Below are 16717 nucleotides of genomic sequence, written 5' to 3' on the forward strand. Positions count from 1 at the left end.
AACCCATTAAGACCTGATGCCGAATCTACAGATGCCCTCTAAATCAATAGTTTGCACTCTTTCAGGATTTTCAAAAATAGCAGATGTACAAGCTCGCAGCACGGCACGAAGTGACACGCTGTGAGCTTGTATATCTGCTATTTTTTAAAAGCCAACGGTCAAATCTAAAATGACACAGATGCTTTCCCGGTTTTAATGGGTTCATCAGCGTAAGCTTTGCTTTAAAACAATATCTTGTAACCGATATGACAAAGACGCATTATTCAGCTCCAGCTGCATGTTGCTCTGGACAAGAGCTTCAGCTAAACGCCTAAAACATGGAATGCAATATCAAGGAACAGGACTGACCTTAGGCCACAGCGTTTTTGGTCACATCGTTGAGGATGATGAGACATCTCCTGTCCGTCTCTTTCTGACCGAAGCACAGCGCCTCAGCTGGACTGCAAAACGACATTCAACACGACGTGTGAGATTGTAGATTGGCTATTTATATAGGGTTAAGTGAGTGATTAAACTGATTTTGCTTGGGACCCCTTGGAACACCCTCAAAGACGCCTGGGGGTCCCCGGAACCCACTTGAACAACCACTGATCTACATACAGTAACACGCACAGACAAGAAGGAAGAGAGAGACCGGCAGGCAGATCATTAAATTCACAGGCCTGAACTTTTATAGCATTTCCTGAATAACAAGCAGCTCTATAAAAAAGAATGCGGTGACATGACATTATCTCTTTAATCCAAACTGAAACATTGCGTTTCAAAAGTATGATAACATTTAGATAACTATATATAACAAGCGCTTCAATGTGAAATGTAAATGTAAGAAAGTAGGTATATGCAACATGGCATTTGTCACTAGGATGTGACATATAATATTTCTACTATTTCTATTATCAGGTACTGCTTAGACAAGTGACATGTTGTATTTATACTATTTCTATCATTAGTGTTCTGCTTACACATGTGGCAGCTTGTAGATTTTCTATTTGATGTGACATACTATATTTTCTACTATATTTTATTATATTATATATGTCTACTATCATTAAGGTTATATTTCTACCACTGATTTTAAGATGTTCTGAGCAGGAACATAAACTTAAACTTAACATATTAAATATAAGTTTACCACAGCCGACTAACTAACCTGACATGAAGCAGAGAGCCTTTGAAAGTGGTGGTAGGTCTGAGGGGATATTGCCCCCTGCTGGCAGCATATGTATCGCCTTCATCTGCAAAACATACATTGGGCCCTATACGGTGCCTTACCCATCATCCCTAAACTTCTTTGCCATTTTTTACTATTTTAAAAAACATTTTCAAATAGTTGTGAGCTTGTAGATTGGCTTTTCTCCAAGGCTTGGAATGAGGCTAGTTTTGAAGTAACTAGTATACAAACATAGCATCTGTCAAACAACATGTTATCTAATAACATTCTTAGCATTTGTGGTCAAGCAAACATAACATCTATCTAAATAACATAAATGTGAACAAGTAACCAACATCTGTGACCATTTGGAGTGGACACGCCCACTACTAGCTAGGTGATGTCTCCCAGGGTCAGGGACCCAAACTAATGAAAATAGCGACAAGCTCACTATAGAGTCACAATGCGTTGTGACATTTTGAAAATCTTTTGAAATAATTTTAAAATGTAGGAAACAAAAAGGAATATTTACTCTTGACCCATAAAAATGGGTCCTGACCCGTTATTTGGGAAACAGTGCTCTACATCTACACGCAGGCTATGCCTGCAGCCTGCTGATGTGGCAACTGATCGCACCAGAAAAAATCTTTACCTCTTACAATCAGAGCCTATATAGACCTTCAGTCTACACAAAAGAAGAGTATTGCTTTCCCATTATTTATTTATCTTGCATTCATATTATTTATAATCCTCATCATTTATGTTGACAGAGCTCAACGTGCAGCGATCTACGTGGACCAGATAAAAGTGAAACAATACTGACAGAGGAAAAAATGAAATAATGAACAGACAGGGAGGCATCAGCTCTGCTGCTACTCAACCTGAACTGAGCATGTTTATTCAATCAGGCCTTATAACACAAATGACTTGCGATAGTAACAAGCACTTCCGGCATTGTCTATTTCAGAGTAAAAGTTCACAATAATACAATTGAGAGCGTATATGTCAACAATTTATATTCCTATTAACATAATACCTATGAAACAATATTGTCTTCAGAGATTTTCATATATTGTGCTACTTGTTCCACTGAGTCGATGAACATTTGTCTGTCTTTCACACGTGTCCTGGTCTTCGTTGCAGCCAATCTTCACGGTTCTATTGGCAGGGAGAACCACAGTGTAGAGGTCATGGTAGAGATCACTGTCTGTGTCTGGGTGCTGGAGGGCAGTGTATGTGTCCTCTTGGTCCTATATTAACGTTTAAAGGGTTTAATTAATTAGATGAAAAGCTGGTGGCACAGACTAGCTTAATGTAGTTGAAAAGTACAGAAAAAACCTTCATACATTGTTCACTGGAGAGTGAAGAGTTGCTGCTGTGATGAATGAGACAGAGACATCTGGGTTTGTTCTTCTGTTTCATAGAAAAATGCATAACAGAGTTACTGCTACAGTATTAAAGTACTAAACAGCATCATAACTGCAATTGGTCATATTCTGTTTTTAAAGCTAATTAATGATGAAGATGAACATCAGATAATAGGCCTTTTGTAAATGAATTTAGAGATTATAGTAAAGATGCAAAACGTTGTTTGGGAGCTTTAAAACCAGTGTGCAGATGTTTTAACCTCCTAAAGATGGAAAACTGAAATAAAAGCTGCAATGCTATTATAGTAACATTATCCTACTGAACACATAGAAACATACATTTATGTATAATACATAATTCACTTTCCAACATTCTTGCTGGAATATAAAACTCACTGATGGATGTTTATACTTCGTCGCATGATAGCCAAGGTAACTGTAATTCCAATGATGATGACAGTGATGCTTGTCAGTGCTACTAGAATGTACATGGGGGTGGGGGTAGTACTGTCCACTGCATGCTCTTCTGTGCCTGTGAAGGAAAAGACATTTGTAAACCATTATCTGTAAGAATATGCAACATCTTGGTAGGGGAAACATTGTCCACAGTATGAACCAGCATGTCTGTGAAGGTTTTTCATGTGTTAACAGTACGCTAGGAAAACAAGCCATCAGGTGTTTAGTTCAGTGAACATTTCAACAGGTGATCAGTAAACGCTGTTGTATCAGTATTCCTGACCTAAGTACTCCAACTTAGGTCAGGAAAATACAAAAAAATAAATAAATACTGTTGCCGTTCACAGTAATGTTGAGTTGGACTAAATCCGTTCCTCCAATCAAATTAAATCAAAACAACATTACTTACTGTTCACAGTAACGTTGAGTTGGACAACATGTGTTCCTCCATTGAATGCACACTGGCAGTTATAGCTTCCACTATCTGCTGGTGTTAATTTGTTGAGTTGCAAAAACATTGTGTCATTCTGTTTTAGGGTGATCCTGAAGTCACAAGAACTTTCAATGCCAATTTCAAACATATACAGCAGTTGACATTCTTTTCCTCCAGTCCTTGCTGTTGTGATGCTACATATTATACTTAGGATGGCATCAACTGTTTGATTGGCACATATTGGAGTGACATCTGGTTCTTCACCAATGATTTTCACAAGAGACACTGCAAGCGATAGAAAATTAGTGAGTCTATATACTATTCAGATCAAATACTCCACTGAAATGAATATGCTCTGTAAAACCTACAACAGAATAGTCATGTTGACTACAACATGTCATAAAATATGAATAGAAAAAACTGTGTTGTAAAACCAGTTGTTACTGTACCGTTTGTGGCAGCACTCCACAACTGCAAGAAAGAAACAAATCGCATGTTCCATGCAGACTTGCTGACCAAGGACAAACACAAATGCACCCTTCCTTCCTCCGCTCTGAGCTACACAAGAACTGTAACGTAGCTTGCAGCAAATGCGGTATTGAAAATCAACATGTTGATAAAAATATCAACATCTCCCCCACACTCGCATACCACATTCAATAATAGTACCCTATGCAATCCATGTGAGTAAATGTGAAACTTCACGGACGTCTGACATACCTCAGAAACACGGTGATAATTTAATGAGGAAGTGCTTCAGTTTTTTGTGTTATTGCTGGGAGGTCATTCTGTGGTTTTCACTTTGCACAGGTCACAATTTGAATTGAATAAAGCATTTTCCATATGAACAAGAAGCAGCCTAATTTGATCTGAGCTTAGTTCAGTCAGAATATAAAACTTTCACATTGTTGTCTCTGATATATTGAGATGTGGTTGGTTCAATTTCTAAGGGAAATGAAAATGTACATTAGCTCAAGCGCAGCAATGCGGTTTATACCTTAACCACTTATACCCTATAAACTTTAAAAAAATAGCAGATCTACAAGCTCAAAAGTTGTGAGCGTGTGGATCAGTTGTTTTAGAAAATATTTAAATGTTAGAACATTTTTGCCTATAATTAAATGCCCACAACAGGGACCCCAGGGTTAAAGAGGTGTACAATGAGTACCAGTGTTGCTGTTCACTGTGAAAGACGTGTGACGGCTCTGTTTTTATTGGCTTCCTTCCGTACACAATACACATCAAATCATACACTATGGACAGAAGAATATAATCAGAGGCAGACGAGGAGTGCAAATCGGTGCAAATAAACGTGTTACCGATTGACAGAGCAATATTAAACGAGTCAGTTGTTTCCATAATGCTCCCGGACAACCAATGGCACATCGTGCTTGTACAGTTTTTCTCCACCATCAATCGGACAGTTTCACTTCGCTATCACCGTGCGGTTGACATTGCTGACCCGAGAGTTTCGGTCCCAGGTCTGAATCCAGTCAGAACCAATCGTTTCCTCCGTACAGCATGTAGAGGGTGGAACACCCCAGCGCCGTTACCAGGACGATGAGGACCTTCTGGATCCAAAGACAGCGGTCCAGCTTCTGCTCCAGCCGTCCACTGCTGGACAACAGCCTCAGGAGCTGAGGCCAGGACAGAACAGAACATGGAGGTTTATTGAGTAACACTGACTGGAACCATAAAGTATGCACCATCTCCACATTCTCTGTGGTTCTCTAAAGTTTTCAGGTCAAGGACACCCAATCTGAAGTTTTCTCGATAAAATAAATAAATAATGAAAATAGACGATCTACAAGCTCATAACAGGTCACGATGTGATGTGTTGTGGGCTTGCAGATCGGCTATTTTCAAATAGCTGAAGTATAAAATGGGGTTAAAGTGATCAAATTCATTTTCATGCTATACCAACTCATTTTGCTGGGGACCCCCTGGAAGCCCCCGCCCCCCCCCCCCTCGTGGTCCCCGGACCCCACTTTGAGAACCACTGCTTTAAAGAAGTATGTAAGACAACAACGCAAAGAGGAAGCATTGACTGTAAAGACTTCTAATCACGTGATGAATAAATGCGTTTAATTTCAAAATGAGAAAATAATAAATCACAATATGAGAAACTAATGGAGTGATAATGTGTTTGTTTTGAGCATGGAATCATTGGCTCTATCATATGGACTAATTACATTTCTGGTAGCTTAAAGTTGTTTAGTGTGCATGAAATGCATGCTGTTTGGAAAGTAATTGTCTTGAAATTGCAGTGAGTGAATGTAGTTAAGAACGGCACGCTCAGATGCAGGGCCTTTTTTTTTGTTAGCAAATACAGTGTCCCTGACTCCCTGACTTCACAAGCAGCGTTCCGAAACCCCCCACACACCCAGTCTGACTTCCTGAAAGCTGCACACACTTGGCTGTCCACATTTGGCAAAGCTGTGTCACTTTGATCGACATCTGAAGAGTTCAGTGCATGCACAGTTTGTCATGTACAATTTGTCCTTCAGAATTGTCCAACTGAGTGTGTTAAAAACTGCAAAACAAACTTGGTCTTAAAAAAAAACACTCTATCATGCACCAGAGAGGTAATGAGCCACACGGCTCAATCATGCACACCTCTGTCTTGTCTTGTTGAGTTCTACAGTATATGTACTATGTGTGATGCTGGAAGTTATTATTTAAGGTTTGTTTTTTCTCTAAGATGAAAAAATAGGTTGCACGACTCGTAGCCACTATGCTGTATTATTTTATGAGAAACCGAAGTTTCGACCCCAACAGAGGTCAGAAGACATCTGTTGGGTCGAAACATTGGTTTCATGCAACCTCTTTTAACATCTTTAATATTTTGCTCTGTGGTCAGCACCTCTGCAATGTTCGTGTATGCCCTTCCTGCCAGTAGGTTTGGTTGTTTAGGCATTTAGCGTCTGCTAAATACCTAAATTGTAAATTGTTGTCTCTGCCATGAGTGTCAAAGCACATTCCTTTTATGACCGACCGTCACAATTCATAATAGGTTCTCTATGAGTTCATCATAACTCAGTAATACTACTCTACTGTGTTACTTAACTGACCATCTATTATATATTAATTCCATGCTATTAATCCTTCTCCAAGTTGTCTTTGAATGGTGGATGACATCAACTAACCGTAGTGTGCATGTCTTGATGGCCGTTAGTTCCGTTTGTGATGTTGGTGGGCTGACTGAGGGTGGGTTTCAGACCCTGCAGGACATGGCACTTAAGCCTGAGAGAAAAGGAACACAAATGACCATTAAAAGGAACACAGTTTCCAGGTATCACTGGCATGGATGACATTGTGCAGTTATGAGAATAGCTTTCTAGCCAGTTTCATTGGAGTTAGCATATTGTTTTATTTTATTGCATTGTATTCTATTTTACAATGTATACTAGTGACTACAGTGGCAAAAACGGGGAATATAAATTTGGTGGTCAAAAGCAACAAAATAAATCTCACCCTAAGGAGAACAGAAAAAAGAAATCAAGCTGAGAATGTTAATTTTCATCTTAATTACGTGCAAAAGCGTATGCAAAACTACTATATGATCCTGACCGATGCTCCATGACTTTAACCTTGGGGGTGTCCTTCCAGAACTGGGTCAGGTCCTGGGTGACCACAGGTTCCATTTCAGCGGCCATAACAAGGAAGCGGTCCTGAGGCAATGATTGGGAGCCTGGAGAGCCAATCACAACACAGGAACTTTTAACGACATGAACCCTAGCAGCCCTATTCTGGGCAGGTCATACAAATAGCAGATCATAGTACAAGCTCATAACACGTCACAAAGCGTTGTGAGCTTGAAGACTGACACATTAACCCTGGCATCCTTATTGCAACAGAATTTGGGGGTCTTTTTAATAGCAAAAATAAAAGATCGAAAAGTGCAAATGCGCTGCATCGCGCAGGGGATCTGCATGTAGTTCTCAACCCACAGGTTGAGAACCACTGCTGTAGAGCTACAGTTAGGTATGGTTCAGAGGTGGTCTAGAGGTACGGTACCTCCATGCAGAGAGACTGTGATCTCCACACTGGTTCCTGCTGCACAGCTACCACTGCTGGTCTTCACCCTGTACTTCTCCGGGGCTGTGGTCCGTACCTGGGAGAACACACACACACACACACACACACACACACACACACACACACTGAGAGTCTTGGTGTGACGTGAGTAAACTTACGCATCAGCCTAAGCTTTGCTTTAAAACGATCTCATGTATGCGATATGACGAAGACACATTATTCAGCTCCAGCTGCATGTTGCTCTGGACAAGAGCTTCAGCTAAACGCCTAAACATGGAATGCAATACCAAGGAACAGGACTGACCTTATAGGCCACAGAGTTTTTGGTCACGTTGTTGAGGATGATGAGACATCTCCTCTCCGTCTCTTTCTGACCGAAGGACAGCGCCTCAGCTGGACTGCAAAACATTCAACACGACACATTGTGAGATTATAGATTGGTTATTTCCAAATAGACGATTTATATAGGGTTAAAGTGATTAAACTGATTTTGATGCTATATTAACTAATTTAGCTGGGGACCCCCTGGAACAACCTCAAGGACCCCTGTGGGTCCCCGGACCCCACTTGGACAACCACTGCTCTGCATAATACGCACAGACAAAAAGGACCGGCAGACACATTTCACAGGCCTCAACTTTTATAGCATTTCCTGAATACCATGCAGCTCTATAAAAAAGAATGCGGTGACAAGACATTATCTCTTTACTCCAAACTGAAAGTATTGAGTTTCAAAAGTATGATAACATTTCGATAACTACATATAACAAGCGCTACAATGTGAAATGTAAAAGTAAATGTAAAAAAGTAGGTATATGCTATGTCAAGGTTACACAGAAAACATGGCATATATCACTATAGGATGTGACATATTATATTTCTACTATTTCTATTATCAGGCACTGCTTAGACAAGTGACATGTTGTATTTATACTATTTCTATCATTAGTGTACTGCTTACACATGTGGCAGCTTCGGCTATTTGATGTGACATACTATATTTTCTACTATATATTCTATATTTCTACTATTATTAGGGTACTGCTTCAGCATGTGACATGTTATATTTCGACAACTGAATTTAGGATGTTCTGAGCGGGAACATGAACTAAACATTTTAAATGTAAGCCACAGCCGACTAAACTGACCTGACATGAAGCAGAGAGCCTTTGAACGTGGTGGTAGGCCTGCGGGGATATCGCCCTCTGCTGGCAGCATCTGTATCGCCTTCATCTGCAAAACACACCTAGAGTAGACGGACACACAAGGAGGAGCTCAGGGACACATAGCAGTCAAAGTGCTCTGAGAAAGCCTCTGCAGCTGCCCTGGGTTCTGTATTCAATCAAATCTCACCACACCCGAATCTACCCAACCAAGCAGGATAGCTTAATACAGGCAGTGTTCCTACTGAATCTGAATGTCAGTCATGTTGCGATCACACGCATGGTTACCCACTTCCTTCCCCGTGAGAGAAAGCCCACAAAAGCTAGCATGTGGCAGATATCATTCAGCATTAATAGCATAAAAACGTTACATAATGTCATAGAAGTCAAAGAGATTTGAGAGTGTAGAAAATGCTGTGTTTAGACATCATTAGAGTCCCATTCCTGAGACTCTTAAAAGAAAAAAAAAGACCTTTCTTACTATATCTCATTGTTTAGAGATTCTCAACCTTTGATATGATCTCTTGGTCCTCACTGTGACTCAAGCCTAATTTATGCTCCGACGCATGACGGCGTTGCGCGTAAAAAAAAAAACATACACTCTCAGAGTTACAGACCCGCAAAGATCCATTTGGTCCCAAACAATCAATGACTAATTAACCGGGGACTCCCTGGTACCCCCTCATGGACCCCTGAGGGGCCCCGATCCGCACGTTGAAAACCACTGTGTTATACTCGGAAGCACAAAAACAGAGTAAGAACCAGAAATTGGAGGACCTTTCTGGGTCTGAGTGCTGGTTCAGAGTTCTGTTTCTCCTTTGTTTCCATCTCCTCGTCCTGGCTGGGCTTGGAGATGGGAGACTGGAAGAAATCTCCTGGAAGAGGAGGGTATCTGTAAGCGAAGCTGTCCTGGAAAGAAAATTAGACAGGTGCATGATTAGTGAATGAGAACAATGCATGTATGAGAATGGAAATATTTTCAGGGCCGATTTGAATATTAGTGGGTAAAATTAAGTATTGGTCCAGTAAGAGCTGCATCCCTGCTTGTTAATGTAAGTTAAGATGCATTGGGGAAATAACATCATGCAGTACATAAAACTACCAGTAAGAGTACGTTTTAAAGATCGTCTGCCTCTGTGTTAGAGTTAGTTGATGAGTATTATTTCATTAGTACATGTGTATACTTCATATTCATTCATTAATTCACTGCTCATTTACAGTGTTGTGGCTGTGAATGGAACGTTAGCCCTACAACTATGCTTTCCGTTTATGTTCACTTCAACAAAGCACATGGAATGCACATGAACAAAGCACATGAAGGATACATTGGCAAACTGGGAATCGAACCTGTGACATTACAGTTCTGATGTTCCATCTCACATGCAGCCATTATATCACAACTGTGAACCGTACACTGTTAGACAATAACTGTACGGCAGATCTTTAATAAAAGGGGTGTTTTTTAATAGAAGCAAATGGTTCCATACGGAAAGGTTTTAGTTTCATAGAGAATAACATAGAACATTGTTTAGTTCAATAGAGAGACTTTTTTGGTTAGAGTGCATACTTGTGCAATGTGTGTACTCTGTGCGTGTGTGTGAGTGTGTCTGTGTTTGCATAAACATACAGTTCCTCCCATGTGAAAGGGCAAATGTTCCGGGTCGATATACGTCAGAATGTCTGTTTTGGAGACAAACTTCAGCTTGTCGATGGCCTCTGGATCCAGCCAGCTTTTAATAATCTTCCAAGCAGCTGGAATCATACATAGACAGATTACAGTTTGTATCAACTGTGCTTTTTTAACATGATTACATACATCGATTAACCACTTAAGCACTATTTTATACTACAGTGTTACGCAATGTGAGCTTGTAGAGCTATTTGTGAATGTTTTTGTAGATATTTTGGAAAAGAAAATTTGCAAACATTTTGAAAATGTTCACCTAAAATGACATGCCCAAAATAGGGACACCAGGTTGAAAGGGGTTAATGTGTGTTTATCGCCCATATTAACTTACCATTCATAATCCATGGCACTTCATACACAAAGATTTTGTCTGGGGAAAAGAGAAGACAAATGTATTGATATAAAAAAGGAGGTAGTGCATTCACAGAACATCATCTGAATACTCTTCTCTGCAGACAAGTGCAACCTTTACACATTTAGCTGTAACCCTTATTGAAACCAAATTACAATGAAAACAGTGGAATTTACAGAATGAGTGAACTCCTTCATTCTGGATTTCACTGAGTCACAATATTTTTCACCAAATACCACGATATGGATACTGTGACAATAAGATAAAAAATAAAAAAGAGAAAATAGAAGATCTACAGTAAAAGCTCCCAACACGTTGCGATGTCACACGGCTATAGATTGGCTCTTTTTTTTATGTTTTTGAAAAAATATATTAAGATGAAAGAGAATAGAAGTAGTAAATTAATAATACATGTCATATATATAATATATATATATATATATATAAAATAACTAATATGATATTATATATCTTTACACCAAAGACTAACCTAGAATCAGGTCTGATGATTCATGAGTTGATGGTGTAATATGTGTACATTGAACTACATGTGACAGCAGCACAAACATGATTGTTTGTGACAACTACTCAACACTGCACAGTAAAATCCAAAGTGACCTGTAAGGTACCATTTACTGTGTGAGGTCTGCACTGAAAGGCCTTGGTACTTACACAACAATCTGGGATAGTACACCTGGAAACAGTTGATGATATACTTCACAAAGTCCATGTCCTGCAGGGGAGAGAGGGGCAACATATTGTGTATCTATTCTTAAGAATTTAAAAAGGGTACATCTTCCTTACTGGTTTTAGAGGCCCAGAGTCAAAGCCTGCCCTAGATAAAGTGATATTCTCTAGCACCACCCGTTCTACATCACTGATCTGGTGAAAGTACATTTGCATCAAAGCACACTTGACTTCAACCCTCCATGAAAACATACATTGTATTTTTATAGCGTGGCTCTGTAAAGAGTCTACAGTGTATAAGGGTCTGTCTGTGTGTCTTTCCTGAGCTAATCTTGCAAACCGCTGGACCGATCAGCGCCAAATGTCTCGTGCACACTGCCACTAGGCTACCATAGAACCCCACTAGTCATAGACACGTCTCAGGAGACAACTGGCATACTGGCCACATGAAGATCAGACAGGCTGTGAACAGATAATAGAGGGTGGAGGAGGGGGTTTGGAGAGACAATGGCAGTGCAATCGGCAGGAAAGATCAGCAGAGAAGGAGTGAGAGCTGTCAGTTTATAAAGACTGCCCTGGTGACACGTTCCAATATGATTGGATGATGAGTAGCTGATGACAGCCGAATACTGTAGAGGGCCAGAAAGAAACAGCACTGGAGAAGTGAGAATGCTTCTTACCACATTGCTCAGGCCAGAGTCAGTCATGTCAAACACCACAGTGAGAAGGGCACCAGGTTCTCTCCTGATGAAGCTCTCCAGCCAGAAGGCCACATACTTCCTCTTCTCCTGTAGTTTGTCCTGTTTGGCAAGTAGTTTCACCCTAAACCAGACTGAGAGGAACAGCAGTTTTTACATATAAATGCGAAAATATGATATTAATAAAAAACTGTTCTGTTTTACTCACAACAACATTAAAACAGCAAAATGCAGCAAACAGACTTAAGAAATAATTTGTGTTGTCTTTAGTTTTTGTTCTTCTATCAAAGAACATGAACACAACACACCCTGCATACGATGCAAATGCTCAAAACATCATGTACATACTGGCTACATGCTGCATCTGAATATGTATACCGTATTACTGTATATGTTTGATTAGATTTTTGACCTGTTTCTATACAGTTTTTCTTTTCTCTGCTGCTCTTACTCCACCTCCAGCTTCTCTCTTCTCACAAAAACTACGAAATGATGGAGTATGAACGAAAGAATATATTCACATCACAGGTTCACAGGTCCTTTAAAATGATCTGTATTTGTGTATTTCTCGCAACTGGGGTAACAAATCTAGATAGAAAAATGGATTCCAAATGGCACAATGTGCACAAAGTCAATAAGCAGCACTTACACAACTTGTTGCCTTCCTTGTCGTAACCATGGAGATAGTGCATGCCAGTCTCCATGAGATGTTTTGATACAGAGCTCTCATTGATATCTGCAGATGGAGATAAACGTGAATAAAACCGAGCATGCCAATGCAGGCTAAGCAACTGTTGTGGAGAAAGTACTCACATGTTTTACTAAAGTAAAAGTATCAGTACAAAAAGTACTGATACTTTTGTAAAAGTACAAAAGTTTTGGCATCTTGTGGGTACCGGTAGTCTATTTTCAAATGGACGAAATGTATACAGGGCTGAATTGGTTAATGTATGTTTTGTTAATAATCAAAATCTACAAAGTAACTAGTAACTCAAGTTTTCAAATAATTGTAGTGGAGTAAAAGAACAATATTTGCCTTTGAGATGTAGTGGAGTAGTAGTAAAAGTACTGAAAATTGGAAATATTCCAGTAAAGTCAAAATAACTCAAAATGTTAATCTTAAATACAGTACTTGAGTAAATGTACTTAGTTACTTTACACCACTGGCTACAGAAATAAAAAATAAAATAAACAAAAAGGTCAGTGTGTATGTGTGTCTGAAGAGAGAGCGAGAGAGTGCGAGAGAGAGAGTGGATGTACAGGCTTGTCTAGCCTCAACAGTGCGGGGTCTATTGGCTCACAGTCGTTTTCATTGTAGACTATGATTCAACTGTCAGAGTCACAGTTTTGTCTCCAATAATGGCTTATGGGGATTCTCTGTAAAACTAAAGGTAGACAGGACGTAAAGTCCTGGTAGAGAACAGCGATGGATGCTTATTAAGTGCTTCTTTCCTTGGGGGCCACGTTGTGATTTGTGAATATTTCAAGACCTTTGTTAGATACGATGCATCCAGTTAATGATTTGGAGGGCAATGTTTAGTTGAATAACTGAACAATATTAATAACATAACATAAACAATTAATGATAATATTTTACAAGCAAATGTCTTGAGAGGACTAGTGACTTCAATAATAATATGCAATGAGTTTTGGTGGATTTCTAAAATGGAAGCCTCATACATATTACAATGCAATGTTTCAAATAACACCTTTATGACATCCTATTTTATCAACTGGTCACTGACCCCAGTCCTCTAACATCCAAATTTCAGCTTATTCTTGGATTTTAGTTTAATAGCACAAGGGAGACTGGGTGTTTGGGTTCAGTATGTTAGCCACTTAAACCCCATATGGTTGAGCGGTCCCTCAGGGCTCTATGCTAGTGTATTTTCAGTTATCTGTTATCGTGGCGAAAGCTTTCTCTGAAAATAGCTCACAAAGCGACGCGTTGCGTTGTGAGCTTGTCGATCGGCTATTTTCAGCGAAAGCTTTCCCCACCAATACGGATGCTGGGGTTTAAGTGGTTAAGTTAGTCAGTATGTTATGAGGAGGACAGAAGAACGTACCATTCACACAGAGTTCTTTTCTCCATTGAAAGCTCTCTGCTATCATTTTCAAAGCCTCCTCCACGTCATGGTGCCCCCACTCCAGGTAGCTGTCCACCAACACATCGTCCCTCCACAACCTCTCCAGATCACTGGCTTCATACTTGTCTGAGGAGGACTCTGCACATTAGATGAACAGCAGGAGGCAAACATCAGTGACTATTACCAGCACATCACATACAGTAGACTACAGTAGTACTGCAGTTTCAGAATTAGGAAATAATTAAATAATTGCCGGACAAAGTGGCTGGTAAAGCAGGGAACACCCAAGTTAGCTCCGACGGAACCTCTCCCTCCGCTGTATAGCTCCGAGATGAGGTTCCTCGTTAGTTACTGCCGTCTGTTTTCGAAATGGTCGCACGTCGTCCACTTTACATGTTTCTTACCCCTTTCTGCACATCGTATCAAAAAAGTAAAGCATTTCCGCCACTCTCTCAGATGTTTGAAGTTTTAACGCGCCATAAAAGCCATCCAACGGGTTGAAGAAAGTATTTAATTTGCCTCGGTTTTCATCCGGTTACATGGTTTTTAAGACATTGCGCAAGAGTTGCGCCCGTTGAGATAACATTACTGCTTACCCTACTGGTCAAATGTTGAATTGCATCTTCTAATGCAAAATATTATGGAGCCGGATGAAAACCGAGGCAAATTAAATACTTTCTTCAACCCGTTGGATAGCTTTTATGGCGCGTTAAAAATTCAAACATCTGAGAGAGTGGCGGAAATGCTTTACTTTTTGGATACGATGTGCAGAAAGGGGTAAGAAACATGTAAAGTGGACGACGTACGACCATTTCGAAAACAGACGGCAGTAACTAACGAGGGACCTCATCTCGGAGCTATACAGCGTACAGCGGAGGGAGAGGTTCCGTAGGGGCTACACCCAAGTCAAAAACAACAGCATTTGGCTGATGGTAACATGTTGTTTAACACAATTTAGATCCTGCATCTAAAGTGCAGACAGATGAATTGAATACACAGGACCCCAATGGAAACAAGCCATAGTGCTTTCCTGGGTTTAATCCTTTTGTATTGAACTGTACTGTCTGTGCTTTTTTTGCGAACTGTTAATAAAGTATTCAATCAATACCTCAAATACAGCCTACTGCAGCAGAGCAGACATGCTGCCACCTTAACACTGTGGTATGATGATGAGTAATGATCATCCATGCTTGTTTACCTTGTACAAGGAAAACAAACACTTCAGTCTGAATAGATCTAGCTTAGCTTTTTGTGAGTCACTTTAAAAGGGCACAGAAATCAAAAACTTAAAAAAAAAGCTACATCGATCTTCACCCACAGTTATCAAGTTTTCTGCCTGTATTTATTACTTTTATTATACTTTGTCAATCGGCGCCCTACCTTGCACATATTCAGAGCGGAATCTTTCCCTGGTTTCTTCTATTTTCAGTTGGATACTCTGTGGACAGCAGGTGGTACCAGTGTTAAACAGTAGCCTTGGATCAACACTATCATAGATATAGATGTATATTATCGAGTCTGACTTTTACTTTCGTATACCTACGATAGTCTTGGCTAGCACCCCACAGTTGGTCATGATTTTTCACCGGTAAAGCCCGTACTTCTCCGTACATGTGCAAACAAATATATAAAAAGGTGCTTACCCGTTCAACCCAAATGTTAACTAGCGGTCCGATGTCTTTGTGCAATGTATTAGTACGTATTTTGCAATAGATAAGTGTTTTAATCCCGTCTGTGGCTGAACGCCATTCGCCCCTCGTTTACTTCCTTTTTACATTTAGTGTAATGCCGGCTTTCACCGGATGCGCCCCGTCACTACCGCCCATCGGGAACTTCGACAGAATCCGACAGACGGGGTTTAAACACTTCTTTATTGACAAATACGGACTAATACATTGCACAAAGACTCCGGACCGCGAGTTAACAGTTGTGGCAACCGGCTTAGCACCTTATATATTTTCTTGTACATGTATGGAGAAGTACGAGCTTTACTGGTGAAAGTGCAGGACGCACTGAGGGGTGCTAGCCAAGACTACCGTAAATACGAAAGTAAAAGTCAGACTCGATAAAATATATCTATATGATAGTCTTGATCCAAGGCTAACCATGTGTTAAACAAGCTGAAAACCAACGTCAAGGGAAGCTGTTGCACAAAATCGTATTAGTTCATAATAATAGTGAACTTAACCTCTGGTGATTCAGCAGTGCAATCCGCCGTCATGGTATTGCAGACAGTGCTGCTGGGAGTGCTGTTTAAGGAAATGCTCCTATTATCAGTGGTGGAAAAAGTACTCCATTATTTTTTACTTGAGTAAAAGTATCAATACTGCAATGTAGAAGTACTCAGTTACACGTAAAAGTCCGGCAATCAAAATTGACTTGAGTAAAAGTACAAAAGTATTGGCATCAAAAATGTAGTAAAAGTACAAAAAGTAGTAAGTACTCATTATGCAGAACGTCCCATTTCACAAGTTTTCAAATGTATAAAATGTATACAAATCTTTTGAAAATAGCAGATCTACTTGTAAGTGCACGTCAACAGACGACGTCACACTGATAAAAACCAGTATGCGTGCAACCAGTATGCGCTAAATGAAAC

General features: G+C 40.0%; 1 protein-coding gene and 1 long non-coding RNA gene across 3 annotated transcripts; both read right to left on the bottom strand.

Annotated features, from left to right (window-relative positions):
- Positions 1 to 2061: 2061 nt before the first annotated feature.
- On the bottom strand, positions 2062 to 4335 carry LOC311041181. Its single transcript, XR_014600364.1, has 5 exons — positions 3876 to 4335; positions 3383 to 3717; positions 2914 to 3049; positions 2497 to 2563; positions 2062 to 2400 (listed from the first exon to the last, which is right to left on the bottom strand). It is a non-coding gene; the product is annotated as an uncharacterized lncRNA (long non-coding RNA).
- A 155-nt stretch (positions 4336 to 4490) lies between these two features.
- LOC311041178 (motile sperm domain-containing protein 2-like) lies at positions 4491 to 16425 on the bottom strand. 2 transcript variants are annotated; one of them, XM_084051704.1, is made up of 15 exons: positions 16307 to 16425; positions 15499 to 15556; positions 14098 to 14256; positions 12681 to 12767; positions 12014 to 12165; positions 11319 to 11379; positions 10626 to 10664; positions 10235 to 10359; positions 9385 to 9516; positions 8593 to 8690; positions 7749 to 7842; positions 7424 to 7520; positions 6977 to 7097; positions 6553 to 6649; positions 4491 to 5043 (listed from the first exon to the last, which is right to left on the bottom strand). In XM_084051704.1, the coding sequence occupies exons 1-15, from the start codon at positions 16337 to 16339 to the stop codon at positions 4900 to 4902; spliced, it is 1497 nt and encodes a 498-aa protein (XP_083907830.1). In that variant the 5' UTR covers positions 16340 to 16425; the 3' UTR covers positions 4491 to 4899. The 2 variants fall into 2 exon arrangements, with proteins under 2 accessions (XP_083907830.1, XP_083907831.1); XM_084051705.1 differs by lacking the exon at positions 16307 to 16425 and adding an exon at positions 15662 to 15732.
- Positions 16426 to 16717: the final 292 nt, after the last annotated feature.

Source organism: Gymnoscopelus microlampas (assembly GCF_963454915.1).
Source record: "Gymnoscopelus microlampas genome assembly, chromosome: 24".
NCBI classification, from domain to species: Eukaryota; Metazoa; Chordata; class Actinopteri; order Myctophiformes; family Myctophidae; genus Gymnoscopelus; species Gymnoscopelus microlampas.